This window comes from Drosophila kikkawai, chromosome 2R (genome assembly GCF_030179895.1).
Source record: "Drosophila kikkawai strain 14028-0561.14 chromosome 2R, DkikHiC1v2, whole genome shotgun sequence".
Taxonomy (NCBI): domain Eukaryota; kingdom Metazoa; phylum Arthropoda; class Insecta; order Diptera; family Drosophilidae; genus Drosophila; species Drosophila kikkawai.
The window spans coordinates 22,009,868-22,035,142 of record NC_091729.1 but is presented as its reverse complement, the minus strand read 5'-3'; the positions used below and the strand labels follow the sequence as shown (position 1 = coordinate 22,035,142).

The following is a 25,275-nucleotide window of genomic DNA, read 5'->3' as shown; positions in this document are numbered from 1 at the left end:
GTAGATAATTCAAGCGGATGCAAGGCCAAAACCAGATACCATTGCTGATCGAAAATTAAGCGCATGCCGGCAATTTGCATAAAAGCAGTTTAATGTTTAAATGTTTTATTGAATCGCAGCTCGATTACACGGCAACAGTCCGAAAGGAGCAAATGAAGCCGCGTCTAATTTGCAATGCAAATCCAGGGAGGCAGGGGGAGAGAGAGCTTGGCGGGGCGACTAAACTATTTGAACCTCATCTGGTCAATCTTAACCAGGGACTCATCTATTTGTAAGGAGCCAGGAGGCCGAGCCGGTTTTTTAATTATGAAAAAAAGCCGATAAGTTATCAGGCAGAACGTGCTGGCTCCAAAAGTGGGAAACGCTGCTCCAAAACGCTGATCAGTTGTCAATCAAAGGCGACGACGCTGATGCTTCACACTCGACACTCGGATCAGCGGAGGCTTCGGCTTGGATCGGGGATCGGGACAGGGACTGGGACAGGGACCATCATCATTAGTCGCTGCCGGAGACATAGAGACACGTTTGATAGCGGCCGACGACGTGCAACTGCGACAACAGGCCGGGGCTCTAATTGCGGAATGGCAGCTGCGATCTGGAGTCTCAGGGAACTGAGTCTTACAGCTTGGCGACTCGAACTCGAACCTTATCCAACTGTCAGCGGCACTCAGCGCCGCAAAGTGACGCCTGATCTTGAACTGGTTCTACTGCCGCCGCGATCGCGACGCGGTGGTCCACAGCCATCAGAATCCCAGACAGCCGCATATGCAAGTGGCTCCCGTCCACGTTCACGTTCATGTCCATTCCAATCCAATCCAATCCATTCCCATTCCCATTCCCTCTCTGGGCCTTTCCAATTCGCAGCCAAAGCTACGATTTTCGGGCCCTGCTGTGACCAAATTGCGTATCGAGTGATCACGAGATATCCAGAGTTTCGGGGTCCGCCGAGGTCTACCACATGCAGTGTCATTACTCGATTGGCGCAGGAAATCATAAATTAAATTCGATTGTTTGACAAGGCTCGCGAAATGTTTCCATTTGAGCCATAAGCGACGCGTCACCTCACTCCACTCCATATCATTTACACGAAAGGAAAAATATGGCCAAAAAAAGGAATAACCACTTCATTTTGGGATAAAGAAATCAAGATATTTTACTTCTTAATCTTCTAATTGAGACTTTATTAAAGAATCTGTCTCATTTTAAAATTAAACCTGAATCTAAACTTCAAAGTTTAAAACTTTTAAAGTTATAAAATCTAAACAACATAATTATTTATAATTTTTTCCCTGTGCAGGATCGGATAACACAAGCTCTACAATTAGTACTACATGCAACTGCAACTGCATCTCCATCCTCCATCGTCCATCGGAGCTGGAGTCGGATTCAGAGTCCGAGTCGGAGGATGGATCCAAAACGGGCAAGTGGCCGCCGGCCTGCCGTTCGTACATTCGTGTACTGTTGGCCAATGCTCCCCCCAAAATTGGCGTGCAGCGGAAAAATGAGACAACGTGATCCAAGAGTCTCTCCAGCGATCCAGTCAGAGAGATTCCAACTACAGCTCCAGCTTTAGCTCCATGCAGCACGCACATAATTCATAAATGTTGCCACAACCATTGCAGCCGCTGCAGCTGGCGGGGATTGGCGGTATCTGTATATCTGTGTCTGGCCTGGCCAGGGGAGATTCATAGGCACGCACTTGGCCACCACACTTCACTCCTTCGATCTGAGTTCTCCGGTGTCCACTCTCTGCTCGCTGCATATGCCATCAACACCAATCGCCAAATGGCGTTCGTGTGTGGCAAGTGACACACGAGGCGCTGCAGCACAGCTGGATGCGATGCGTCTTTCTCTCTCTCTCTCGCTGCATCTTGATCTCGGTTCCAGCTAGTGGCTGGTGGATGTGGTGTGCCAACAATGCCGGCAAATGGAGGCCATACATCAGAGCCCCAGGAGATGTAAAGGCACAGGATTCCCACAGCCCGATGAGAAGTGAGATCTGGATAAAAGGCAATAGGCTTTAGGTATGTTATCCTGACAAAGGAGAGTGTTATCTATTGCTAGCTGGGGTTTTGACATATTTGGGGGCTTAACCTTTATGGTTATACCTAAATCTATATTCCCACGGTAAGTTTAATACAAAGAAATAATTTATTTAAGAAAGCCCCTAAGCAGACTTAACGCATTACTTGATTATGAAAATTTATTGTCAGTTATTTTACTTAAAAGTGTATAATTATTATAAGAACAGACCCCTGGAATAGTATTAATATAAAAGAAACCCTTTATTTTTGATAATGCAGTTATGTTTATTGCTTCTCGTTTAGTTTAGCTTAGTTTGACATTAGTTTAGCTACGCACTAGACGACGTCGTTCGCTCGCTCGCTCGTTCGTTCACACTTTAAAACTTAATTAAAGGTTAATCACTAATAGCAGAAATGGGGGGTGGTCCTTAGCTCTACAAGTGGTTAGATCCACTCTGGCCGCTGCTATGAGCGGATGCTACCCAGCAGCGGCGTGCTCTCGGCAGCCTTTGAGGTGATCACGGTATGGCGGGAGCCGGCAGTGGCCGGCGGAGCAGCCGGCGGTGGCCTTGGCGGCCAGTTGCTTGGCCCAGGACGCTCGTCCTCTGCCTCGTCGATGCGCGACTGGCGCGCCTGTCGCCTCTGCTGGCTCAGCTCGTGCAGGTAGAGAGCGCTCAGGCACATATCGGCCACGCCCACGTTCAGCGGAGTCCGTCCAACGCGAGGCTCCATGCCGCAGAGTCCGTAAAGCAGGGTCTCTCCAGGACCCTCCACGCGTCCCTCGGCACGGCTGAGTCCCAAGTGACGCATGCTGTCCGTGGGTCCCATGCTGGCGGACAGGTTTTGCTGCAGCATCTGGCGGAAATCGCTGCCGGCGACTGGGAATCCCCCTGAAGTAGGACCACGACTCTGTCCTGGTGCCATGCCCGGGCGCAGGGACTGCGAGATCTCCAGCTGGTGCGGCGTAAGTTGGGCGGCCAGCACCGAATTGGCCAGGGAGCAGTACTCCTCGCCGATGGTGCCGAACGAGACGAGGCTGTTGGTCAGCGGGTTCTCCTGCACCGTCGAGGTCTTGGCCTGCACCAACTCACCTACGGCATGCTCTCGGACCCCGCGCAGGAACTGCTTGGCCTCCTTGGGCATCTGCCACTCCGGATTGTTAAGAGTGAAGCGCAGCAGCGACATCTCCGTCTTGCCGCCGGCCAAACTCCGCTGCTGTGGATCCTGTTGCTGCTGCTGGTGGTGCGGTTGCTGGGTCCCTGGGCGGGTCATTTCATCCAGCTCGCTTGCCAGCTGCCAGTCGGGATTACCGTGCTTGCGCACATCCATCTGGGCGAAGGAACAGACGTTGCCCACGCCGCGCACGGAGACGGTAAAGGTGCGGAAGAAGCGTACCAACTCCATGGCCTTGGGCCGGAACACAAAGATCAGCACAAAGGGTGTGACAAACGGGCTGAAGACTTCGCTGAGCAGGTAGCCGGCCTTGAACTGAAAGAAGTGGCCGAACTCCTGACGAACGCGAGCTGTGTGTGCCTGCTGTCGCCACTCCGAGGGCAGGTAGTGAACATGCGCTAAGATGGCGGTCATCAGCTGTTCGGGGCACCAAATGAGGTTCTCATCGGGAACGAGAGTCCTGGCAATCACGCCCACTGTGGTGAGCACAGCCATGATAGTAACCACGTGCTCCACCTCCGCGACGTGAATGGAGTACATAGTCAGCACCAGGAGGAACAGAAGCAAGCCTCCGCTGATAAAGAGCAGGTTTCTGGCTATCACAGCGAGCAGCGGCGAAGAGAAGGAGTTGAGGTAGCGGTCAGCGTACTCGTAGGCCCGGTTCAACCGCGCATCCAATTCGTGATCCAGCTCGTTGAAGTGCCGAAGGTATAGGCGTCCGTAGTTGGACCATGTGCGTAGTCCCAAGGCGCCGGGCTCCTTGCGCAGGATATTGGCATAGGAGAAACTAAAGTAGATGAGTTGCCACACAAAAATGACAGGAGCTAGCAGAAGGTTAAGCAGCGCCACGCCCAGGATCAGCTTGGACAGGCGCTGGGCCAGCTCAGTTTGATTGCTCCTCACCGCAAACTCATCCCTGAGCTGCCAGTTGTTCTGGAAGGGCGATCCCGGTCCACGGAACAGGATAAAGTCTATGTTGAACAGCATACCACGGCTGAGGGAGACCACCTCCCCGATCAGTGGCAGGTGAAATCGAACGGGCAGTAGCTGCTTGTTCATCAGCGCCACCAGGTAGTTCTTGAAGCGCAGCACACGATGATAGATGTCCAGCTCGGTGAGCGACTCCTTGTCGATGCACATGTGCTGCTCAGCCTGTACACGTCGGATGCGCTGCTGCACATCATGCCATGTGAAGTTGTCCAGCTCGGAGTCCTCGATGTGCAGCGCCGAGTTGTAAAAGCGCCGGATGTCCGCGAACTGGGTGATGTGATACACCATCTTTAGCAGGCGAATGCCCAGGTAGATGGCGGCAATGAACACAATCAGGTAGGTGAAAAATCCAACGCGTTTTCCCCACTCCGACGTGGGATAGATCACGTCAGAGAGCGTGGTCTTTGTTCCGTTGTGCGGCACATCGCCGAAGAGCTCGTCGTAGCGGACGAAGTGCGTCACGAAGACCAGCAGCCAGACGACAAATCCGAACTCTAGAACCTGCAGCACCTCGTCCAGCACTATCACTTGGAAGCCATGCTTCTGCTGGTACTGGTACATCCGCGAGAAGAACGAGTCAAGGTCTTCGATGTGGTTCCATCGCGCCCGTCCCGTCTCTGGGACCATGTGTATCATAACGCCACTGTTCCGGGGCGTGTCCTCGGCCTCGTGTTCCGTGTCGGGCTCCTCCAGCGCCTGCTCCAACCCATGGTCGTCGAGGGGGTCTAAATGCGCAGCAGCTGCCTGCGTTTTTGCGTCTTTCGCTTTTTCTGTTGTTGTGATGACTGTGACGGGCGGGCGACGCTGCTCCTGGAAGGGACTGGCCATCTCCTCGTCCAGCGAGCGGTAGTTAATGTGGGGGCTAGACATCGCGCCCAAGGTCAACCGTGCTGCCTATTTTTATCGTCGTATATTATACGTTGGAAAATTCTTCGCTCGCCTTTGTTGTTTGATTTTACTGAACCTCCCGAACCAGGGCTGCAGCGCCCTGCAGAACAGCTGTTCGTGTGGTTCAATAGCACTGTGCAACAAGGTCTAGTTCTTTTCTATGATTTGGTATTTTTTTAATTATCGTGCAATTTTGCAAGTCACTGCATTCATAATTCCAGTTACCCCTAAATAAGTTATAATATTATATTTGAAGAGCTATTATATTATTTAAACCTCGGGTTGGTTTCCTATGCTGTACAATATTTATATTTCTTTAGCAAATCATAAAAGTTTGAATATAAAACACTAGATTTACTTTATTTAATACCAATAAACTGATTTGTAAGGTATAATAAATTAAGCAATATAAATATATTAACTAATTAATTGGTGCTTATGTTTAGAATTTTAAACGTTTAACAAAATGCAACACTTTGATGTCTAGTGTTCGAGTGCAATCGATGATCTGCGCACGAGTTGGCAGTTCCATTGCAATTTTTGTAAACAAAGTTTTGGGATCTCCTCTTGATTCGTTAAATTCATCCATTTTTAACAAAAGACAGCCAAGATGGGTAAAAGACAGCACCAGAAGGATAAAATGCAAGTTTCCCAAGTCCCAAAAACGCAACATCCCATTATAAACCCCCTTCGTTTCCAGGTACCTTACGTACACGGAGTGGAGTGAGTTTTATGGAGGGAAAAAGACCGAGTCTGCGGAAAACAACCATGTCAAGTTCAAGCGGCTGCCCTTCGAGCACTGCTGCATCACGATGGCGCCCTTTGAGATGCCCTACTGCGATCTGCAGGGCAATGTCTTCGAGTATGAGGCCATTCTGAACTTCCTGAAGACCTTCAAGATCAATCCCATCACCGGCCAGAAGATGGACTCAAAGTCCCTCGTGAAGCTGAACTTCTATAGGAATGCCAACGACGAGTACCACTGCCCGGCTCTGTTTAAGCCCTTCAGCAAGAACTCGCACATCGTGGCGGTGGCCACCACAGGCAATGTCTACTGCTGGGAGGCCATCGATCAGCTCAATATCAAGACCAAAAACTGGAAGGATCTGGTAGACGACACGCCCTTTCAGCGCAAGGACATCATCACCATACAGGATCCTCAGAAGCTGGAAAAGTACGACATCTCTACCTTTCATCACATCAAGAAGAACCTAAGGGTGCTTACGGAGGAGGAACAGCTAGAGCGGAAGGATCCGGCTAGCACGCGTATCAAGACGATGAATCTGGAGACCAAGGAAACGCTGGCTCAGCTGCAAAAGGACTACCAGCCGGCGGAGGAGGAGCCATCTACGTCCAAGCGTACAGCGGACAAGTTCAATGCCGCTCACTATTCCACAGGAGCTGTGGCCGCTAGCTTCACGTCCACTGCCATGGTGCCCGTGTCCCAGATAGAGGCAGCCATAATAGACGACGATCTGGTCAAGTATGAGAGGGTCAAGAAGAAGGGCTACGTTCGGCTAAACACGAATTTCGGCCCTCTGAACCTGGAGCTCTTTTGCGATCAAACGCCACGAGCCTGCGACAACTTTATCAAGCACTGTGCCAATGGCTACTACAACAACGTAATGTTTCATCGATCTATCAGAAACTTCATTGTAAGTATGCAAGGGCTGTGAAGGAGTGCTGAGAGATATTAAGTTTCTGGTTGCAGGTACAAGGTGGCGATCCCACTGGCAGCGGTTCAGGCGGTGAATCCATTTGGGGCAAGAAGTTCGAGGACGAGTTCAAGCCCAATCTCACGCACACGGGTCGCGGCGTGCTCTCCATGGCTAATTCAGGACCCAACACCAATGGCTCTCAGTTGTAAGTCCTTTGCCCCTAATTAAGGTACTCCAAACTACTCATTTCCCTCTTAATTTTGGTAGCTTCATCACATACCGCTCCTGCAAGCATCTTGATGGCAAGCATACAATCTTCGGCAAGCTCGTTGGCGGCCTAGAAACCTTGCAGAAAATGGAGAATATCGAGGTGGACAACAAGGACAGACCAATTGAGGATATAATCATAGAGAACTCCCAGGTATTTGTCAATCCCTTTGCCGAGGCCGTTGAGCAGCTGGCCAAGGAGCGCGAGGAGGAGGCTGCCAGCAAGGAGGAGACGGTGAAGAAGGAGGAGCAACATAAACGAATGAAAGAGCCCCTCAAAGTCTACAGAGAAGGTGTGGGCAAGTACCTGAAACTCCAAGCGGCAGCCAAAAAGCCTGAGACTCCACTTACCGGCGCACAAGCAGCCAAGAAAAAGAAACTGGGCGGTGGCTTTGGCAATTTTTCCAGTTGGTAAATGTTCTCCAAAATATATGTTAGATCGTATAAAAGTTCGGTATATTTTCTATTTATTCTTGCCTTCTGTTCCTCCATCCGGGCGCTCCCTTTCCTGCCAGCTTTTCTTCATCTCCTGCAGTTTTCCCTGCCTACGACGCCGCTCTGTGGATTTCCTCTGTTCCTGGGCCTTGATCTGCGCCGCTATCGAATGCTCTCCATTTATATGTGCGTCCAGTTTTTCCAGCAGCAACTTCCTGGCCTCCACGCGGTTTTTGGAGGCCAGTCGATGGGTGTGACATTTGATGGTGATGTTGGTGGGCAGATGGCGCAGGAACACGCAGTTTGAGGTCTTGTTGACCGCTTGGCCACCAGGACCACTGCCCCGCGTAAAAGTCTCTTCGATCTCGGATTCCTGAAGGGTCGGATAGCGGGAGTAGTCCAGATTGGCAGTGGATTTGTAGCGCGCGGCAGGCGGAGGAAGCGCCAGGAGACGCACCAGACCCCGCAGCATTCCTACAGAATGCGTCCCTTCTTCAGCAGGGTTTCTCCTCTCTAAACATGAGGAAATATCTCCGAATTAAACAGGTGTTATGAAATAGTTAGCTGATATTTACCTTAAAACTAAACTCTATTTCCACCGGATTTGTGAGGGCTCGGTTGTCCCGGAACTCGTGGCGTACTCGACCCAGGAAGTAGTTCTTGTCGGTCAGCTTTAAGTGGTTTCCGTACCGAATTAAATGTTTGTACAGGAGCAGGATTTGCTGCCGGGAAGGTTGAAACATTTTCGGTTTTTATTTTTATTTTATGCCCGATCCTTTTACAACACTGGGTTGGAGCGTCTTACATGTGTGGCTCAAAACTAACACGGGTTGGCAGTCCTGCCGCAATCAGCTGTTCCAAATCAAAACAAAAACAAAGCTGATAACAAAATTCCCAAATAATCGAACAGATAAGATTTAACAACCGAAAATACGCTTCCTACAGCTACCTATTAAAATGGGCCGTAATGATTACAATCGATTTTTAGTCATTGTTAAGCACCGAAGCAAAGAAATGTTTATTTCTTATCTACTTTTCACGCCTTGGCCAACTTCTCGACATCAATGCCATCGTCTATGGAGACCCCACATTTTTGGCTCAACTCCAGCATTTCCTTAATCTGGTGGGCCACTTCCCGATCCACCACTTCGCCGCCCTGGGTCATCGTGCGCTCTATAATCTCCTCTGGGGTAAACTGCGTGGCAAACATCTCCTGCGGCGAAATGTCCATAGGATCAACTAGGGTCATGAGGAAGAAGGCCGTGATGGACACACTGTACGGCAGAAAACGCACGTACTCCTTCAGGAGCTCCGCCCGGCTGTAAGACAATGAATGGGATATATTTAAATACAATAATTACGCACACATTTTCAGACTAACCTCATGGACTCCGGAACCTCTTCTTTTGTGTGATTTTTGTAGCTGCCATACAAAGCCGAGCAATATTCATCGAAGATGGCATCAAAATTGGCATACCGCACATCGGCATAAACGGATATGGCCAGGAATACCGACAGATCGATCATGGGCGAGGACACGCGCAGCGTCTGGTAGTCAAACATCATAATCTCCTCCGGCTCCTCCCCGTCATTGTACTTGTAGGCCACATTGTTCCTCACATAATCCCCGTGGCAAAGCGTAGCTAGAGGTTCCCTTGGCGCCACTCGTTGCCTGCCATACTGCGTGCTGTCCGCGATCAAAACGCTGAACTTCTTCACAAACTCCTCATCGATCTGGGGCTGATAGGTGGCCACCGCCTTGGCTGCTCGCTTGATACCCGTCTCGCCGGTCAGCTTCCAATCTGGATGCACCTCATCGCTGGCATAGCGGGATTCCCTTAGACCGCTGGTCAGCTGGGCGAAACGCTCTGGATACTTGTGCTTCAAGGCGTAGGCGAAACCATGGAACTTTCCCAGGTAATTCACGGCTTTCAGAGCGTGTTCCAGGCTTAGACCCACCCGATCCTTGGTTACCCGCCAGCCTTGCTCCGCGAAGTTCTCCAGGATGACCACCGCCGAATACTGATTCAGTTCACTGTAGTAATACTTGGGTGCGGCGAATTTGCCGCCAGCCAATCCTTGGATCTCTGGCAGAATTTGTGTATAGAAGTTAATCTCATTGCTGAAGAGCGCTCCGAACTGGATGGATTCATAGATGGGTGGCGGCAGCTGGGGTGTTTTCTGGGAAAAAGCCATAATATTCACTTAACTGCTTACGTTTGGGGATTTAAAACTAATATTCATTATTATTTGTTAATTTTGTAATCTGCTTGATTATAAAACCTTATCTTTGATCTATTATACGACTGATAGGACTGTCTTATCAACACTTGATACGTATTTCGAGTATATTTTAGCTATTTCTAAAACGTTGCAGCATATTCCTTTACGTTTCCCACGCCTTGACCTTCCATTCTTCATTTTATTTATGACTTTGAAGTTACTCTACCTTAACGACCATCTTCCGCTGGAACTTCGCCCCGTCGTACTCAAAGTTAATCGTTGTCCTGTAGCACGTCGTCAGCATAAAGGCCTCCGCATGTCCAATCACATCGATTTCGATGTCTCCCACCTGGAAGGTGTCCGTCTTTGCATCGCTGTAGTTGTCCACCAAGCGTCCGCTTTTCAGAATCTTTGGCAGAATCGTTGAGCGCAGCCACTGGGTCTCCTCCTCGATCTGTGACATGGTGTCGATATGGTGTCCGTACTGGTTGGCTTCAAACAGTTTAGTGAAAATGCTCGGATGTCGTCAGCTCATTTTGTAGGCTCTGCTAGGCAAGTCACGCTCTCAGATAAGGAAAATCGAAGAGCAGAGTCAGCACTTGTTGTTAATAGCGAGAGAGAGCAATAAATATATTTTGAACACTCTCTTCGATTTGCTGTTTGGCTTCCAGCTAATAAATAAACAGTCTTGAGCGCTGTGAGCTGCTTTTGTAGGCTAGCTCAATGCTCTTTTCGGCTTTAAGAGAACAACAAAGAAGAAGCGGAGATTCAAATTTGTGGATGAATACAAAAGGAGTTTGGAAGCTATGAGTAATTTATCTTATTTTTTAAGAAATCAGAATAATACTTCTTTTTTTTATTTTTCTTTTAAATAGTTCCTTCGAAAGTTAGTTAATTCATAGGAAAGACACTTGGCAACTTATCCAAATCAATGCCATCGTCTATAGATACACCACACCTTTGGCTAAGCTCCAAGATCTCCTTAACCTGATGGGCAACCTCCCGATCCACTATTTCACCACCCTGTTTCATGGAGCGTTCGACGATCTCCTCATCCGTCAGCTGCAGGGCAAACATCTCATCCTGCGACATGTCCAAGGGCTCCACCAGGCTCATGAGGAAAGTGGCTGTGATGAAGAGGCCGAAAGGCAGGAACCTTACGTACTCCTTCAAGAGCTCCTCTTGACTAAGAGCATTGCAAATATTAATATTATTTCCCTTTTTCTTTGGTGTTTGCTCACCTCATGAAGACTGGGATCTCAGAATCCTTTGAGTGCTTCAAGTAGCTGGTATGCAATGAAGAGCAGTATCTTTCGAAGATGGCATCAAAGTTGGGATACCGCACATCAGCATAAACAGATATGGCCAGGAAGGATGAGAGATCGATCATGGGCGAGGACACCCGCAGAGTTTGGTAGTCGAACATCATGATCTCCCGCGGCTCCTGTTCGTCCTGGTCAATGTACTTGTAAGCCACATTATTCCTCACATAATCCCCGTGGCAGAGTGTGCACATTGGCTCTCTTGGCGCCACCCTCTGCCTGCCATACAAATTGTAGTCCGCGATCAGAAAGAACAAGTGTCTTACAAACTTTCCGTCGATCTGCGGCTGGTAGGTCTCCACCGCCTTGGTCGCACGCTTAAAGCTCGTTTGATTGGTAAGATCCCACTCCGGGTGAACCACATCGCTCTCGTAGCGTGACTCCTTCAACCCACTGGTAAGCTGGGCAAACTTCCCCGGATTCTTGTGCTTTATGGCGTAGGTGAAGCCATGGAACTGGCCCAGATACTCCACTGCAACCATGGCGTGATCCAGGCTTAGGCCCACTCGATCCTTGGTCACCCGCCATCCTCGCTCGGCAAAGTCCTCCAGAATGAGCACCGCCGAGTTCTGATTCAGCTCGCTGTAATAATACTTGGGAGCCGGAAACGTTCCACCAGTAACCTTTTGAATTTCTGGCAGAATTTTCGTGTAGAATTCGATCTCATTGCTGAAGAGCGGTCCGAACTGAACGCTTTCATAAACATCTGGAGGCACATTTGGTGTTTTCTGTAAGACAGTGGGAATTATTTCATTATTAAGTATTGTTTTTGTTTAGTAATCATTAATAGTATGGGGTACCTTATCAGCAAATAATAATTGCTATAATACTAGCGTGATTAGGCAGACCCAACAGAAACCTGCAAACATTCAATTTCACTGCCTATTTCACAATGTTTGTTGAAAATCCAATGAACCCCCTGAGCGTGTCGTGCCGCTCTTATCTGCTTTTTGTCTGGAAAACAACGCTGATATTTTATCCGCAAGCGACTGTCTACGGGGACTTGCAAATGTACACGTATTATGGGGTATTATTAATAGGGTTCTACGCTACGTATAGCAAGATTTATATTTGTTTATTCCGTGACTGGCTTATTGAGCTGAAAGTAACCCATCTACATCCGTGCCACACCTCCATTCATTATCTCGGTTTGGCGACTTTTCAGTTACTCTACCTTAACGACCATTTTCCGCTGGTACTTCTCCCCGTCGTAGTCGAAGGTGATGCTGGTCCTGTAGCAGAAGGTCAGCATAAAGGCCTCTGCATGTCCTATCACATCGATCTTGATGTCTCCCACTTGAAAGGAATCCGTCTTTGCATCGCTGTAGTTGTCCACCAAGCGTGCGCTTTTTAGAATCTTTGGGAGAATCGTAGAGCGCAGCCACTGGGTTTCCTCCTCTATTTGCGACATGGCGTGTGCTTAATTTTATTTGCGATCCAAACTGGCTTGCTTTCGGCAATTGAATGAGCAGCGGCAAGAGGCGATAGTGCTTTTTGTGCGCTCTGCTGGTCTTGCTCTTTCGAAGATTAGACAAATCGTTAAAGAGCGTCACCGAATGTTCTCGGATGAATAAGAGAGTTAAGATTTTTGTAGGTACTAATCTATGCTCTTAGCATTTGTTTTATTATTATTACATCATGTTCAGGGTCATCTAAATTAAACTGGAATGACATAGTGTTTATTTAAAATTGAAGTATTGTTTAGAATTGAATTACATTTTAAAGCTCATAGATAGACAAGCAATTAATTATACATTAGAAAGTATATTACACTTTCGGCAGCTTATCGACATCAATGCCATCGTCTATAGAGACCCCACACCTTTGGCTTAGCTCCAGCATCTCCTTAATCTGGTGCGCAACCTCTCGATCCACCACTTCTCCGCCCTTGGTCATCACCCGCTCGATGATCTCCTCATCCGTAACCTGCAGGCTGAACATTTCCTCGGGCGACATGTCCATTGGCTCAACCAAGCTCATAAGGAAGCTGGCTGTAATGGACACACTATAAGGCAGGAATCGCACGTACTCCTTCAACAGCTCCGCATGACTGTAAGATATTTAAATAAATTATGTCAGTTGATCTATAGGATAAATTGTAATTAAATAATAACCTCATAAAATCTGGAATCGTGGTGTCCTTGGTGTGCTTTGTATAGCTGCCATAAAGTGCGAAGCAATATCTCTCGAAAATGGCATCAAATTTCTTATATCGGACGTCGGCATAAAGGGATACGGCCAGGAAGACAGCCAGATCGATCATGGGTGAGGACACTCGCAGTGTTTGGTAGTCGAACATCATAATCTCCTGCGGTTCCTCACCGCCATTGTACTTATAGGCCACATTGTTCCTCACATAATCCCCGTGGCAGAGAGTCGCCAGAGGCTCTTTGGGCGCCACTCTTTGCTTACCATACGATTTGTAATCCGAGATTAGGAAGAATAACTTCTTCACGAACTCCTCTTCGATTTTGGGCTGATAGGTGGCCACAGCTTTGGCCGCCCGCTTGAGGCTGGTCTTCAAGGTGAGGTTCCAGTCGTGATGAATCTCATCGTTGGCGTACCGCGATTCTTTCAGCTCGCTGGTAAGCTGGGTGAACTGGTCCGGATTCTTGTGCTTTATGGCGTAGGCGAAGCCATGGAACTTGCCCAAGTACTCCACCGCAATCATGGCGTGTTCCAAGCTCAGACCCACCCGATCCTTGGTCACCCGCCAGTCCCGCTCGGCGAAGTCCTCCAGAATGGCCACCGCAGAATGCTTGTTCAGCTCGCTGTAGTAATACTTGGGAGCCGCGAACGTTCCAGCAGCCACCTTCTGGATCTCTGGAAGAATTTTCGTGTAGAAGTTGATTTCGTTGCTGAAGAGCGGTCCAAACTGAATGGAGTCAAACACCTCCGGCGGAACCTTCGGTGTTTTCTAGAAATACGAAATGTATTTCATTCATTACAAGTCACTTGCGTTTCAAAAGAACAATAAACACTTTAGTAATAGGTTTGCCTTCTTATCTGGCAAGTGGTTTTGGACAATGATTTTTATAAAAAGCTAATAAAAATTAATTATCTCTCAACTATTTCACAATTCGAGATGTTTTTATGTGTGCTTTTTTCTCGCAAACGCACACGATATAATATGCAAGCTACTTTTGTATCTTTTGTAGCTCTTAAATTCGACAAAATAAATTTGTAATAAATTATACCTTAACCACCATCTTCCGCTGTAATTTTTCGCCATCGTACTCAAAGTTAATCGTTGTCCTGTAGCACGTCGTCAGCATAAAGGCCTCAGCAGGTCCTATCACATCGATTTCGATGTCTCCGACCTGGAAGGTGTCCGCCTTTGCATCGCTGTAGTTGTCCACCAAGCGTCCGCTTTTCAGAATCTTTGGCAGAATCGTAGAGCGCAGCCACTGGTTCTCCTCCTCGATAAATGACATTGCCATGTATAGTATATAGTAAATTAGTTTTTTTTTTTCTACGCGATCCGTACTGCTTGAATGGCGGATAAAGAATAAACAATAGCGGGCGGTGATAAGGCACTTTATACGCTCGGGTGGTCATGCTCTGTCCGAGAAGAGCGAACCCCAACCCCATCCCTCTTTATTAAGAGAACCCCAAATACGGTGATAATGAGGCTTGGCTGGTGAGAGAAACCTCTTAATTTGCTCGAAAGAGTCTGGGGATTCTTTGTCAAAATTTATAGTTTTAAACAAATTTAAGCTTAACCTTTAGCATGATGATGACGCCTGTGAAATGGTACTTACTGTACGTGACCGGGTCCCTGAACAGGGCCAACACATACGTCCAGAAATACACCGAGGAATCGGAACGACGCGGCGTGGTGGCAATGTCGTGTTCCTGGGCGAAGAGCCCCAGGCCAAAAATCTCACCCATGGCATCGGAAATGAGTTTGCCACTGAAGGCCAAGAAGAGAAGCATACGCCGAAGCACCGGGAAGAAATTGTCAAAGAAGATTAAGGCTACTAAAACCGTTCCAGTAAATACCTGCTCCTCAGGGGCCAGAGTAGACTCACCTAGCATTCCAGACTCTCCGCAAATGCGGGAGTTCTTTGCCGAAGTGCGTCAGCGGCAGCTTAGGGACTACTATCTTCGGATGAAGGCCGGGGAGAGATGTTCGAGGGCTCCCGCTGTTTGTCCCAACTGGGAGCCTTGTTCTCATAATATCTACTGCTCGGGCGCCAAGAGCATGAAGAAAATACAAAATAAAACTATGAACAAGGCTTGTAATAGATATGGGGATTCTGCCTGGCGATAGAGCTCCTTCCTCGCAGGTCTACACTTAGCACTGAGTGAAGGCGGCTCTATTGCCATGTAAAGAGATCTAGGTATTCTTAATTTCCTAAAAACAATTGAACTTGTGGTATTTTAGAATAAAATAAAAAAATATGAATGCCTGGAAATGATTATAAAATGTATCAATATCTTTACTTATTCAACTGAGAATGATGTTAAATATTTATATTTATCGTTTTACGACCCCTAGCAATCCTTGCCTTTGCTGCTGCTGCTATCTTTGATCTCCTGACTCAGTTTAGGTCAGCATTTAATCCAAATCATAAGTACTCGGCTCTAATAAAAACCCCAGACCCGGACCTCACAATGTTTTCCGATCCCTCCCAGGAGTCACAGGCAACGCAAACGGAGGCGCAGCCTGATTATGCGCCCGTCTGCGTGCCGCTGTTAATGGTGGACGAGGATGGACGGAAGCGGTACTGCTACCATGGTGGCAAGTGCAAGTGCTCACATTGTGCCAGGATCAAGGCGGAACAGAACCAGAAAATGGACCAGGAGCTTATGTCCTATCTTCCGCCCTGGAAGGTGCAGCTGGTCCCACCCATTCGAATGGTGAAGCCGAAGCAGTATCGCCTGGAGGCTCGGCGAGCAGCTCCGGAATTGGCCCAGCGCCTGAAGGAGGACCATGAGCGTCTGCGGCAGGAGTACCCCATTTACTATCTACCAGACCGGTACCTCTCCGGTGCTTCGGCCTGGAACCTGCCCGGACCGCAACACAAGGAGACTCAGACGGAGATTCCCATCGGAAAATACGGCATCGATGGCTGTCCGTGTACCAACAAGTCTCTCTGCTACGATATGTAGGTCTGGACAGGATTCGGCAGGGAATAAGAATGAGTCAAAAGTCACGGGTGGGAAAAGATCTATTAATCTCGGCAAAAATAAAGATGGAAATTTTGTAAAAATAAAGACATGCATATTTGTTTAGAATCAATTTTAAAATATATAGCTTTGGGATAGCAATATTTAATAATTTCCAAGACTTACAATGAATACAATTACAAAATACTCTCTCCTTGTTGGACAAAATTCCAGTTTTAAGTTTAATAATTTAGCATTAATTGGTTTTTCTTACTTATAAATCTAAGGAGGCTTAACTTATGCTGTCATCCTTGTATATTGATTGCTTTATATTTGTAGGCTCACCTTTTGGACTCACACCTTAAATCCGACCATAAGAATGCTTCGAGGTGCTAAAGTCGGCAGGCAGCTGGCCAGGATCAGTGGTTGTCGTTACTATTCAAAGTCGGAGGTGAGCGCCAGCCTGAGCTCCTCCTACTTGAAGGGCCATGTGCGTACGGACCCCGTCAACGTGTTGCCCAAGCCTTACTACGGCGGCATCCACATGGTCACCCTGTACACAGGGAGCTCGATCATTGGCCAGCAGGGCGCCAAGTTCGTCAGCTCGCTGCTCCAGAGCAGTCGGGTGCCCGTGGAGGTGCAGCCCATTGGCGAGGAGGATGAGTATTTCAAATCGGTTCTCCGGAATAGGGCTGCCGTTCATGTGGACATAAATGCGGATGAAAAGTCCAAGGCGAGAGCCCTTAAGATCTGTAATGACCTGGACCTGTATGTGTTCAAGACGCGGACGCGGAGCTTTCCGGGATATAAGTGCCGGTTTCCGTGCGTTGACATCCAAATGATTGGGCAGAACAACATGGGAAACTACTCGGAGTTGGAGTACTCACCGGTAAAGGGCGTAGTGGAGGCCCTGTCGGTGGTTACCCAGGCGGGCAACCGAAAGTACCTGGAGCACGCTTTTGCGGCGGCAGTGGATGCCGGAAGAAAGCGAGTCACACTGGTCAACAAGGCCAAGGAGTGGCCCCTAAACGACGGGGCCATGGTGGAGGATGCCAAGGAGATCCACTGCAAGTATAAGGACTGCCTGGAGCTAGAGCTAATGGAGGTGGAGGAGTGCATCAGCAGGCTAGTCACGAACCCCTCCTATTTCGACTGCCTTTTCGCCAGTGATCGCTATGCCACCTTCCTTGCGACCATCTGCAGCGGAGTCTGCGGCGGTGCCAATCTCTTCAGCGCTGTAGAGATGGGTGACAATCACGCCGTGTTCAAGCCCCTGCAGACGAAGCTATCGTTGACCAACTACTCGAATCTCAGTGCCTACGGCATCATATCCACCATCGTAGACCTCTTGGAGTACCTGGGCCACCGCCATTGCGCCAACGAACTGTGGGACCAGATGATGCGCACCATGGACGATGGCATTTGCACGGTTGAGTTCGGAGGCAAGGACTCCGATGAATATGTGATTAGTAACATCAATAATCAGTTGAAGTGTACGGGATTGGGTGGAGACGAGCATTCTGAGAAGTCCGAGTAGCTGTAACTGCAATAGATTAAATTCTAGCACATGAAAATTATGGTTAACTCCAATCGGTAATATTAATTATTAAAAACTCATTAAATTCTTTTCCTGAAATCTTCTGCTGAATTTATTTAATAAAAATCGAATTTACTGAAAACTTGTATTAATTGGTTACAACAAAAATCAACATAAATTTAGGTTATTTAAACAACTCTCCCCAAAAGTCCTTAAAAGTTACGCCGCTTTATGGAGGACTTGTGCTAAGGGATCGTAAGAATAGTCAATAATTATGAATTATACAATACCAAAAATACTCCCTCTAATGCATTTGGAATATAAGTTTTCCGCGAAAGAGGGAAATGCCCAATAATATAGGAAATTAAATGATTTATGCTTAAAAAATATATCCAAAATGCATAAGAAAAAGTAGACTAAGTAAACCCAGACCTGTTCCTCTTCTGTGCGCAACTTGCCCTTTATAATCTTCATCTTCCAGTTGTCAGTGAAGGTCACCAGCTCCACCATCGCATTGAAGGAAACGGTCTTCTGGACCTTTGTGCACTTGCTCAGCTTGGCGTTCTTCTTCTTGTTTGAAGGATAGTTCATGTAATCGTAAACAATCGGCTGATCGAGCAAATGATCGAAATCCTTCTTGTTATCAACCGATGCCGAATGAACCGGATCTTCCTCCTGCTTTTTGCTAATTGCCAGTTTCTTGAAGTTGAAAAGCGGCATGGCTTGTTTTTCCATGACCGGGATGTGGGGCGAGGGGCGTAAATTTAGTGGGATTTAGTTATCGAGCTATCAAAAATATGAAAAACTTGTGAGAGCCGGAAGTCAGATTCAAAGTGCCTGCTGCGGGCGGTGTGTGTCTGTGTGTGTGTTGTAATAAACGTTATGTCCTCCCATTTGCACGTACAATTTGAATAAATTTATGCTCTAGGCCGGCGGCTGTAAACAACTACATAAATACCAGAGGAACAGGAGCGCCAAAGCAGGATGCGGAGGAGTCCCCTCTATGGTGGCAATAAAATGTCTGGCCAGAAGTGAAGCATATTTGCAGGCGCCGAAACAAAGGCCGCAACACACAATTGCCATGTGTGTAGTACAGTGTGTAGTACTGGCATGTAAGCCCAAGTCGATACTTTATCATCATGCAAATGGCCCACGGAACCCCCTTTGAGCCCCCTTTTTTTCGCCTCCGTTATTCCTGGCTAATAAGAACGATAAACGACTCCGCAACACAAACAAATAAAGGGGGATGTGTAAACAACAACAAAGGCGACAGCGGGAGGGGCAAATCCTTGCCGTGGGCAATCTTGAATTATGGCTCAATTTCAGGACAACAAGAACAGCAGGAAAAGAAAGACAATCGTTTACACACATATACATAGTATAAGCCGTAATTTATTCGCCACTAGAAAAGTTTGCTTATATTAAATTTTAGTCGAACACAAACACCAATACAAACACCAGCACCCACGTACGCACACTCCTGCATCCTTTTTGGCCGTCGCATCCTTTAGCAACTCTCGTAATAGTAGCCTGGTCATTGCTCCAGCTCGTTGGACGGTCCGTGGGTCAGCTTGGACTTGAGGGATCCGCAGACCATCATGCAGGTGAAGAGGGACAGCTCCAGGACGCGGCACATGCAGTAGGCCACCACATCCACCAGGTGCTCCACGACTCCCAAATACAGACACATGCGAGGGTTGGTGAAAGGGTATACGCTGGCTGCAGTTAATCCTTGGCTCCTTGGCTGGTTCCGTCGCTGCACTCTAAGCTTCTGGATCTGACTTAACTGCTGAATCCACTGATAAAGTGCACAATGTTTATAAGCGACAAACTCTTGGCTGTAAATGATAACACTCCGCTTGCTGGCCTCCCGTTATATTCAATCCTGTTGCTGTGGCTGAAAACACGAAGTCGTCCTTTTTCGTTCTCGTATCGCATTTCTCTACAAAACAAAACGAGACCCGAACAAGTGCCTCAAAGAGAGAGAGAGAGAGAGAGAGAGAGTGAGAGGGAGTGGGAGTAGGAGCAAGGATAACAAGGATGTGGGATGCTTGCCAGCCAGTAGCGGTGCATGCGCAAACAGGTTCTTCCTTTACTCCTTTGCTGTGTTAATAATAACGTTCAAAAATCGCGGATAATCAAAAACAGTATCTTAATTATAAGTAAAGGATATCAAAAAAGGACAACAAAACTCTAGTTAAAGTTTAAAATTAAAAGAATTTATTTATAACTAATTAAAGTTACAAATAATTTAAAAAAGGACGAATTAAACAAAGTTTAAAGAAAGAACAGAGATATAAACTAAATATAAAATAAAACATCATTTGTTCAGACTGTATTTTTCTTTTATTTAATGTGTTACTACTCCTCATTTATATTTAATTGTAAAGGATATGTGATCATTGCCAGTTAATATTTATTTATTTATTTACATTCTGTTTGCTTAAAGTTATAAACTAAAGCAACAGATGGGGGGCAGCCATAGCTACTTAGGCTTTAGGCTGACTGGATTTAGGGATTTCATTCAAAGTTTTCTCTTAAAATCTATGAGGTTTGATTCTTATTATTCTATTTTAACAAATATTATAATTCAAAGTTTTTCTCTTAACGTATAAGTTTTGATTTTTGGTTAAATTTATGTTATCTTAAGTATTGATTTTATTTTATAAGAGGTGTAGGAGGTTTGTTTTTTTAAGAAAATTGTGAAGTTTGAGGAGGTTGCTCGTTGTAGGATTGGAGAGAAGCAGGGTAAGGTTTGAATTAGGAATAGAGGTTCTGTGATTTTGAAATGCTGTACATTCATTTAAAATATGTTCTATTGACTTTGTGTTGTTGCCGCAGAATTGGCAGGTATTGGTTATGGCCTGCAATAGTCTGTAGTTGTGTGTAAGCCGAGTGTGTCCGAGGCGTAATCGAATAATTTTGGTTTGAATTTTTCTGGGGAGTTTGATAATGTCTGGTTTTTTTGAATAATCGTTAATACTGTAGTTGTTTTTGTTTATGGTTTGGTACCAACTAGAAGAGTACTGTAGGAGATTGAGATGGCTGTTAGAGAAGATTGATTTTATGTATCTGTTGATATCTGAGCGGTTGATGTTAGGAGATGTGATCAAAGGTGAGATTGTTCCATTTTTTGCGATGTCATCAGCGAACTCATTGCCCTTGATTCCGACGTGGCTCGGAACCCACAAGATTTTTATTTTTGGATACAAGTCATTTAATAGTCCTCTGATTTTCGAGGGGAGGTACGATGGATTGTCAATGTTTCGAATGGAGTCAATTGCTGATAAGGAGTCGGAGCAGATGCACGTTCTTCCTTTTATTTTCCGTCCAATCTCAATGGCGTCCAATATAGCAACAATTTCTGCTGTGAATACAGATGAGTAGGGTGGGAGAATGGCCTGTTTTAATATTTCGTTTTCCGTGGTTATTGCGTATGCAATTGTGTCGTTGTTAAGTGATCCGTCAGTGTATATAAATGTGTAGTTTTTAAGTTCAGATTTGGTCTGCAGAAATTCTTGTCTAAATATTGCATGGTTTGTGTTTGATTTGTGATGTTGACTTAAGCGTGTGTCTATGGCATCCGCTTTTAGGTGCCATGGAGGCTTTTTTATCTTTTGCATTTTTATTGGGTTTATGGGAATGTCAACTTTTTTGCATAACTCTATAATTTTTTGAAGTGCTGAGTTCCTAAATTTCCGGTTTTTCTTTTTTGTTATCTTATCTATTATTGGTTTTAGTGGAGTGTCCCTAGCGTGTATAATTGTATGAGAAAGTTTGGCTTGAAGCTGTTTTATCCTGGTTTCTACCGGGGATAGGTTTGCTTCAATGTACAGATTATACGTGGGTGTCGAACAGAAGGCACCTAACGCTGCTCGGATCGCATTGTTCAATACGGTTTGTATTGGTTTTGTGGTTGATTTCGGTGCTAATCCGTATATTGGAAGCCCAAAATCTATTTTTGAGATACATAAACTTCTAACGACTTCAATGAGCGTCAGTGGCTGGCAATTATATTTCTCATTTGAGAGGCATTTTATAATGTTGGTCGACTTCGTAAGGGATTTTTTAAGTTTTTGTATGTGAGGGTTAAATTTGTATTTGGAGTTAAATGATAGGCCTAATATTGTAAGTTCCTGTACTGTCTCTATTCTGTTGAGATGGGTAGATACTTGGCAGCTACAGTTTATCTTTCTGCATACGTGTATATGTTTGCATTTCGAAATGGAGAGAGACGCTCCTGATTTGTTACACCAGTTCCTTATGTCCTCGAAAAGATTGTCAACATTTATCTGTGGATTCTTTTGTTTTTTTAAGTCAATAATTATGTTGAAATCATCGGCGTATGCAGTGAAGTTAATGTTTTTGTGCATGCTTATTGTGTCTGATAGGCTGTTAAAGGCAATGAGGAATAGAATCACAGACAATGGAGATCCCTGTGGGATTCCATTATGTAGGGGGTGAATTAAAGAGTATTTTTGGTTAACTCTAACTCTGATTTTCCGGTTAGTCATAAATTGTGTTACGTAGCTTAGTATCGTTGGCCCGCAGCCCCATTTAGTAAGTTGGTTGTGTATTGTGTGTAGTCCTATCTTCTCAAAAGCCCTTTCGAAATCTAGAGATATTACTGACAAGTGTCGTTTTTCAGAGAGGGCCCTGTTGATTAGAGCGTCTACATATAGTAGACAGTCTGACACAGATTTCCCCTTTCTAAAACCTACCTGACGACTGTTAAGGAGTTTGTTAGAAGTAACAAACCACCACAGTCGTTTGGAAATGATTTTGTCAAGCGTTTTAGAAATGCATGGGTTGAGGCTAATTGGTCTATATGCGTCTATGGTCGTTTTGTTTTTTCCAGGTTTATGGATTGGGACTATTGTACTGATTTTAAAAGCTTGGGGGATAAATGATTTTAGTATAGAGTTGAAAAAGTTAATTATTCTTATTTTTACCGCTTTCCCTGTATGCTGTATCATGTCATAGGTGATTTTGTCATTCCCAGGGGTGTGTCCTTTTAGGCTGTTTAGAGCTACGCAGAATTCTAGATATTCAATTTGTTTTTCCATAAAATCAGCTGCCTTATGTGTCTGTTCATTATTGTTTTGTCTGTAAACTTTCTGTTTGGCATCTAAGAATTCCTGGGAGAAGTTTCTGTCATCGGAAAGAGATGACCAATGTCTAGCGAATATGGCAGCAATATCTACTGCGTTTGTAGCTGATGTATTTACATGGTTGTCGTGTATACAGTGGATATTTGTTAATTTGTGAACGCCACAGAATTGTCTGATTTTATTCCAAATCTTTTCGGGTTTGGATTCTGGTGATATACTTGATGTAAGTGTTTGCATGCTATCTCTTTTGCTGGATCGGATTTCTCTTCTGTATTGGGCATTAATTTTTTTATATTCTATTAAGTTTTTTTGGGTCATGTCTTTATTAAAGGATCTCCAGGCTCGGTTTCTAATACCTTTTAATGTTTCTAATTTTTTGTTCCATGCCAGTTAATAGTTTGATGCGACTGCTGGCTAGACGGCAAATGTCGTGTGTCTGCGGTGGTTTCTACCTTTCCAGGACTTTTAGGACATCCACTACTCATCTGAATGCGCCTTGGCCATATGTTAGGGCCCAACCGAAGGTGGCTCGGTGCAACATATGGTCACTAGACACGAGCCACAATGCAGTTCTCGGTCGGCGAGTTAATTGATGGCCCAAACTATCCAGTACAGTAGCTCATCCTCGCAGCCCTGCTGCTCCGCTCCCTATCCCTTGCTATTACGGCGTTTATGCGTGGCATTTCGTGAATTCGTGGATACATGAAATCAAAAGTATCTTTAGCTTATGCGACAAAGACAAATTACAATTTCCGATCTTCCGTGGAGTTCCAGTAGGAAAAGAAAATCAACTTACATTTCTTAACAACTTCATGTATAGCTTCGGTAGCAATTCATGAATTGTATTTACGAATTTTGCTTCGCATAAACACTCTGTCTCCTTCTCGCTCGTGTGCTGTTGAGCGTGAAAGTCACAAATTACAAAAAAAAAAAAAAAAGGAGGAATAAAAGCGAAGAGGAGAGGGAGGCCAGGAGATCACTGGCATGATAGCACCAATTTGGCAAGCTATGACGCGTGGCCCATGCGCAGTGTGAGCCAAAGCGGGATGGCCGACAAAATGAGAACACCAGCGAGTGTAGGCGTGCTCTAAAGAAAGAACGAGAGAGAGAGAGAGGACCGACTTCTAACCCCTAAGCGTGTGGCAGGGGGTTAAAGTAACCCCTCCACGCGAGGAGATCCTTCGGTTGGGATATGGTAATAACGGCAAGGATCCCTCTCGATCCCGGGGTCATTTGCGGGCCGCTTACACAAACTTGGTCAGCAGCGGCGGTGAAAATATTTGTAGAACGCATCCGCGGGGGTTGAGTTCCGACGTCTTGGATCCGATCAGCATTCAGTTGCATCGAAACTTCAGAGCCGCGCGGTTCTTCTGCCATGAGCTACTACTACTCATCTGCGTCCGAAGAGGACTGCAGCTCCCAGTACCTTGGCAGTCCGAACTACAACCTGGCTGGCATTTCCGCTGCCACGCAGGATTACGTCCAGACATCCTACCTATCGCCCGAATGGCAATTCCTGGATGCCTCGGCTGGAGCCCAACTGGTCACCATTTCCTCTGCCTCCTCTGTGCAAATCGCAGCGCAGTCGGATCTCAACACATTGGAACCACACCCTGGCAGGCGTCGCCAGGATAAGTCTGGGGAGTCGTCGGATGACCAGAAAAATAGCTCCGGAAGTCAACAGGCCCATCTCAGTCCCACAGTCCAGAAGCGGCGAAGGCAGGCGGCCAATGCCCGGGAAAGGAAACGGATGAATGGGTTGAACGAGGCCTTCGATCGCCTGAGGGAAGTGGTGCCCGCTCCATCCATCGACCAGAAATTGTCCAAGTTCGAGACCCTACAAATGGCCCAGTCCTATATTCTGGCCCTGTGTGACCTTCTCAACAATGGAGATGTGGAGGTGGATGCGGCTGCCTACTCGATCTTCGGCAATGGCAGCAGCAGCGAGAGTAGCTTTGGAATCAGCGGAGGGTCCTCCTAGTAATTGGATACTCTAATTCTCTTTCTGTATTTAGCGTTAAGCTTTGTGATTTTCATCTTACTGTAGAATAGTCTAAAGATAAAAGAAAATAAATAAAACGATATAAGTTAACTTAAAATTTAATTTGAATTTGCTCATATTATATAAAAGCAGCAGAATATTGGGTTTGAAATTTGAAAATTATAAAAAACAAGAAAGAAAGCTAACTTTGGCCAGCCAAAGTTTGTATACCCTTGCAGGTAACAATTACAATATATCATAACTAAGCCAAAAATGTATTAATTTCGATTCGAAAAGCAGTTTTGTGTTAGTTTTTATTAACTTAAAAAAATCGATTTCTTCCGGACATATCTAAAAAGATTCGCATGTTGATGCTGATCAAGAATATATATGATTTATGGGGTCAGAAATGATTCCTTGACTTAGAAAAATATTATTTTGTATTATAAAATCGGATTTTTTATATTAAAAAACTTCTTGTTTTTTTTTAAATTATAAATATCATAACTCGGCCAAAAGAGCATTAATTTTAAATCGGAAAACTGTTCTGTGCA

At 46.0% G+C, this 25,275-nt stretch overlaps 13 protein-coding genes across 14 annotated transcripts; 5 read left to right on the top strand and 8 right to left on the bottom strand.

The window, feature by feature from the left end:
- Positions 1 to 2,282: 2,282 nt before the first annotated feature.
- Atg9 (autophagy-related protein 9) lies at positions 2,283 to 5,191 on the bottom strand. The gene has a single exon (XM_017169106.3). The coding sequence runs from the start codon at positions 5,055 to 5,057 to the stop codon at positions 2,490 to 2,492; it is 2,568 nt and encodes an 855-aa protein (XP_017024595.1). The 5' UTR covers positions 5,058 to 5,191; the 3' UTR covers positions 2,283 to 2,489.
- A 366-nt stretch (positions 5,192 to 5,557) lies between these two features.
- On the top strand, positions 5,558 to 7,431 carry LOC108076324 (RING-type E3 ubiquitin-protein ligase PPIL2). Its single transcript, XM_017169107.3, has 4 exons — positions 5,558 to 5,717; positions 5,776 to 6,730; positions 6,787 to 6,938; positions 7,001 to 7,431. The coding sequence occupies exons 1-4, from the start codon at positions 5,686 to 5,688 to the stop codon at positions 7,413 to 7,415; spliced, it is 1,554 nt and encodes a 517-aa protein (XP_017024596.1). The 5' UTR covers positions 5,558 to 5,685; the 3' UTR covers positions 7,416 to 7,431.
- Positions 7,432 to 7,439: 8 nt separating this feature from the next.
- LOC108076328 (mitochondrial translation release factor in rescue) lies at positions 7,440 to 7,907 on the bottom strand. Its single transcript, XM_017169113.3, has one exon. The coding sequence runs from the start codon at positions 7,905 to 7,907 to the stop codon at positions 7,464 to 7,466; it is 444 nt and encodes a 147-aa protein (XP_017024602.1). The 3' UTR covers positions 7,440 to 7,463.
- On the bottom strand, positions 7,811 to 8,235 carry LOC108076330 (mitochondrial ribosome and complex I assembly factor AltMIEF1). Its single transcript, XM_017169114.3, has 2 exons — positions 8,011 to 8,235; positions 7,811 to 7,948 (listed from the first exon to the last, which is right to left on the bottom strand). The coding sequence occupies exons 1-2, from the start codon at positions 8,176 to 8,178 to the stop codon at positions 7,910 to 7,912; spliced, it is 207 nt and encodes a 68-aa protein (XP_017024603.1). The 5' UTR covers positions 8,179 to 8,235; the 3' UTR covers positions 7,811 to 7,909.
- Positions 8,236 to 8,416: 181 nt separating this feature from the next.
- LOC108076327 (Juvenile hormone-inducible protein 26) lies at positions 8,417 to 10,201 on the bottom strand. The gene is made up of 3 exons (XM_017169112.3): positions 9,885 to 10,201; positions 8,817 to 9,616; positions 8,417 to 8,754 (listed from the first exon to the last, which is right to left on the bottom strand). The coding sequence occupies exons 1-3, from the start codon at positions 10,119 to 10,121 to the stop codon at positions 8,472 to 8,474; spliced, it is 1,320 nt and encodes a 439-aa protein (XP_017024601.1). The 5' UTR covers positions 10,122 to 10,201; the 3' UTR covers positions 8,417 to 8,471.
- A 121-nt stretch (positions 10,202 to 10,322) lies between these two features.
- On the bottom strand, positions 10,323 to 12,453 carry LOC108076325 (uncharacterized). The gene is made up of 3 exons (XM_017169108.3): positions 12,155 to 12,453; positions 10,900 to 11,708; positions 10,323 to 10,844 (listed from the first exon to the last, which is right to left on the bottom strand). The coding sequence occupies exons 1-3, from the start codon at positions 12,389 to 12,391 to the stop codon at positions 10,550 to 10,552; spliced, it is 1,341 nt and encodes a 446-aa protein (XP_017024597.1). The 5' UTR covers positions 12,392 to 12,453; the 3' UTR covers positions 10,323 to 10,549.
- A 190-nt stretch (positions 12,454 to 12,643) lies between these two features.
- Positions 12,644 to 14,871, bottom strand: LOC108076326 (uncharacterized). Of its 2 annotated transcripts, XM_017169110.3 has the most exons (4): positions 14,742 to 14,871; positions 14,178 to 14,662; positions 13,095 to 13,897; positions 12,644 to 13,030 (listed from the first exon to the last, which is right to left on the bottom strand). In XM_017169110.3, the coding sequence occupies exons 2-4, from the start codon at positions 14,418 to 14,420 to the stop codon at positions 12,748 to 12,750; spliced, it is 1,329 nt and encodes a 442-aa protein (XP_017024599.1). In that variant the 5' UTR covers positions 14,421 to 14,662; positions 14,742 to 14,871; the 3' UTR covers positions 12,644 to 12,747. The 2 variants fall into 2 exon arrangements, with proteins under 2 accessions (XP_017024599.1, XP_017024600.1); XM_017169111.3 differs by lacking the exon at positions 14,742 to 14,871 and having other exon boundaries at positions 13,095 to 13,803; positions 14,178 to 14,305.
- On the top strand, positions 14,641 to 15,389 carry LOC108076262 (uncharacterized). Its single transcript, XM_017169011.3, has one exon. The coding sequence runs from the start codon at positions 14,711 to 14,713 to the stop codon at positions 15,251 to 15,253; it is 543 nt and encodes a 180-aa protein (XP_017024500.1). The 5' UTR covers positions 14,641 to 14,710; the 3' UTR covers positions 15,254 to 15,389.
- A 134-nt stretch (positions 15,390 to 15,523) lies between these two features.
- On the top strand, positions 15,524 to 16,200 carry LOC108076245 (uncharacterized). Its single transcript, XM_017168993.3, has one exon. The coding sequence runs from the start codon at positions 15,598 to 15,600 to the stop codon at positions 16,093 to 16,095; it is 498 nt and encodes a 165-aa protein (XP_017024482.1). The 5' UTR covers positions 15,524 to 15,597; the 3' UTR covers positions 16,096 to 16,200.
- A 192-nt stretch (positions 16,201 to 16,392) lies between these two features.
- Positions 16,393 to 17,728, top strand: LOC108076190 (isocitrate dehydrogenase [NAD] subunit gamma, mitochondrial). The gene has a single exon (XM_017168920.3). It carries the CDS (start codon positions 16,472 to 16,474, stop codon positions 17,627 to 17,629), a length of 1,158 nt encoding a protein of 385 aa, XP_017024409.1. The 5' UTR covers positions 16,393 to 16,471; the 3' UTR covers positions 17,630 to 17,728.
- Positions 17,729 to 17,760: 32 nt separating this feature from the next.
- On the bottom strand, positions 17,761 to 18,485 carry LOC108076191 (uncharacterized). Its single transcript, XM_017168921.3, has 2 exons — positions 18,062 to 18,485; positions 17,761 to 17,874 (listed from the first exon to the last, which is right to left on the bottom strand). The coding sequence occupies exons 1-2, from the start codon at positions 18,362 to 18,364 to the stop codon at positions 17,842 to 17,844; spliced, it is 336 nt and encodes a 111-aa protein (XP_017024410.1). The 5' UTR covers positions 18,365 to 18,485; the 3' UTR covers positions 17,761 to 17,841.
- A 547-nt stretch (positions 18,486 to 19,032) lies between these two features.
- Positions 19,033 to 19,507, bottom strand: prim (primacord). Its single transcript, XM_017169023.3, has one exon. It carries the CDS (start codon positions 19,317 to 19,319, stop codon positions 19,164 to 19,166), a length of 156 nt encoding a protein of 51 aa, XP_017024512.1. The 5' UTR covers positions 19,320 to 19,507; the 3' UTR covers positions 19,033 to 19,163.
- Positions 19,508 to 24,115: 4,608 nt separating this feature from the next.
- cato (cousin of atonal) lies at positions 24,116 to 24,789 on the top strand. Its single transcript, XM_017169000.3, has one exon. It carries the CDS (start codon positions 24,116 to 24,118, stop codon positions 24,719 to 24,721), a length of 606 nt encoding a protein of 201 aa, XP_017024489.1. The 3' UTR covers positions 24,722 to 24,789.
- The last annotated feature ends 486 nt before the right edge of the window (positions 24,790 to 25,275 follow it).

Excerpts from the sequence above, each read along its gene's own strand:
- LOC108076191 (XM_017168921.3), bottom strand. The coding sequence starts at position 18,364 with ATGGAAAAACAAGCCATGCCGCTTTTCAACTTCAAGAAACTGGCAATT. Across the intron at positions 17,875-18,061 it reads TGCGCACAGAAGAGGAACAG|CACAAGTCCTCCATAAAGCG; the intron begins GTCTGGGTTTAC and ends ACGATCCCTTAG.
- LOC108076262 (XM_017169011.3), top strand. The coding sequence starts at position 14,711 with ATGATGATGACGCCTGTGAAATGGTACTTACTGTACGTGACCGGGTCC.
- LOC108076190 (XM_017168920.3), top strand. The coding sequence starts at position 16,472 with ATGCTTCGAGGTGCTAAAGTCGGCAGGCAGCTGGCCAGGATCAGTGGT.
- LOC108076330 (XM_017169114.3), bottom strand. The coding sequence starts at position 8,178 with ATGTTTCAACCTTCCCGGCAGCAAATCCTGCTCCTGTACAAACATTTA. Across the intron at positions 7,949-8,010 it reads AAATAGAGTTTAGTTTTAAG|AGAGGAGAAACCCTGCTGAA; the intron begins GTAAATATCAGC and ends CCTCATGTTTAG.
- LOC108076328 (XM_017169113.3), bottom strand. The coding sequence starts at position 7,907 with ATGCTGCGGGGTCTGGTGCGTCTCCTGGCGCTTCCTCCGCCTGCCGCG.
- LOC108076326 (XM_017169110.3), bottom strand. The coding sequence starts at position 14,420 with ATGGCAATGTCATTTATCGAGGAGGAGAACCAGTGGCTGCGCTCTACG. Across the intron at positions 13,898-14,177 it reads AGCGGAAGATGGTGGTTAAG|AAAACACCGAAGGTTCCGCC; the intron begins GTATAATTTATT and ends TCGTATTTCTAG. Across the intron at positions 13,031-13,094 it reads ACGATTCCAGATTTTATGAG|TCATGCGGAGCTGTTGAAGG; the intron begins GTTATTATTTAA and ends AATATCTTACAG.
- cato (XM_017169000.3), top strand. The coding sequence starts at position 24,116 with ATGAGCTACTACTACTCATCTGCGTCCGAAGAGGACTGCAGCTCCCAG.
- LOC108076325 (XM_017169108.3), bottom strand. The coding sequence starts at position 12,391 with ATGTCGCAAATAGAGGAGGAAACCCAGTGGCTGCGCTCTACGATTCTC. Across the intron at positions 11,709-12,154 it reads AGCGGAAAATGGTCGTTAAG|AAAACACCAAATGTGCCTCC; the intron begins GTAGAGTAACTG and ends ACTGTCTTACAG. Across the intron at positions 10,845-10,899 it reads GAGATCCCAGTCTTCATGAG|TCAAGAGGAGCTCTTGAAGG; the intron begins GTGAGCAAACAC and ends CAATGCTCTTAG.
- LOC108076324 (XM_017169107.3), top strand. The coding sequence starts at position 5,686 with ATGGGTAAAAGACAGCACCAGAAGGATAAAAT. Across the intron at positions 6,731-6,786 it reads GATCTATCAGAAACTTCATT|GTACAAGGTGGCGATCCCAC; the intron begins GTAAGTATGCAA and ends TTCTGGTTGCAG. Across the intron at positions 6,939-7,000 it reads AACACCAATGGCTCTCAGTT|CTTCATCACATACCGCTCCT; the intron begins GTAAGTCCTTTG and ends TAATTTTGGTAG.
- LOC108076245 (XM_017168993.3), top strand. The coding sequence starts at position 15,598 with ATGTTTTCCGATCCCTCCCAGGAGTCACAGGCAACGCAAACGGAGGCG.
- LOC108076327 (XM_017169112.3), bottom strand. The coding sequence starts at position 10,121 with ATGTCACAGATCGAGGAGGAGACCCAGTGGCTGCGCTCAACGATTCTG. Across the intron at positions 9,617-9,884 it reads AGCGGAAGATGGTCGTTAAG|AAAACACCCCAGCTGCCGCC; the intron begins GTAGAGTAACTT and ends GCTTTTTCCCAG. Across the intron at positions 8,755-8,816 it reads GAGGTTCCGGAGTCCATGAG|CCGGGCGGAGCTCCTGAAGG; the intron begins GTTAGTCTGAAA and ends ATTGTCTTACAG.
- prim (XM_017169023.3), bottom strand. The coding sequence starts at position 19,319 with ATGTGTCTGTATTTGGGAGTCGTGGAGCACCTGGTGGATGTGGTGGCC.
- Atg9 (XM_017169106.3), bottom strand. The coding sequence starts at position 5,057 with ATGTCTAGCCCCCACATTAACTACCGCTCGCTGGACGAGGAGATGGCC.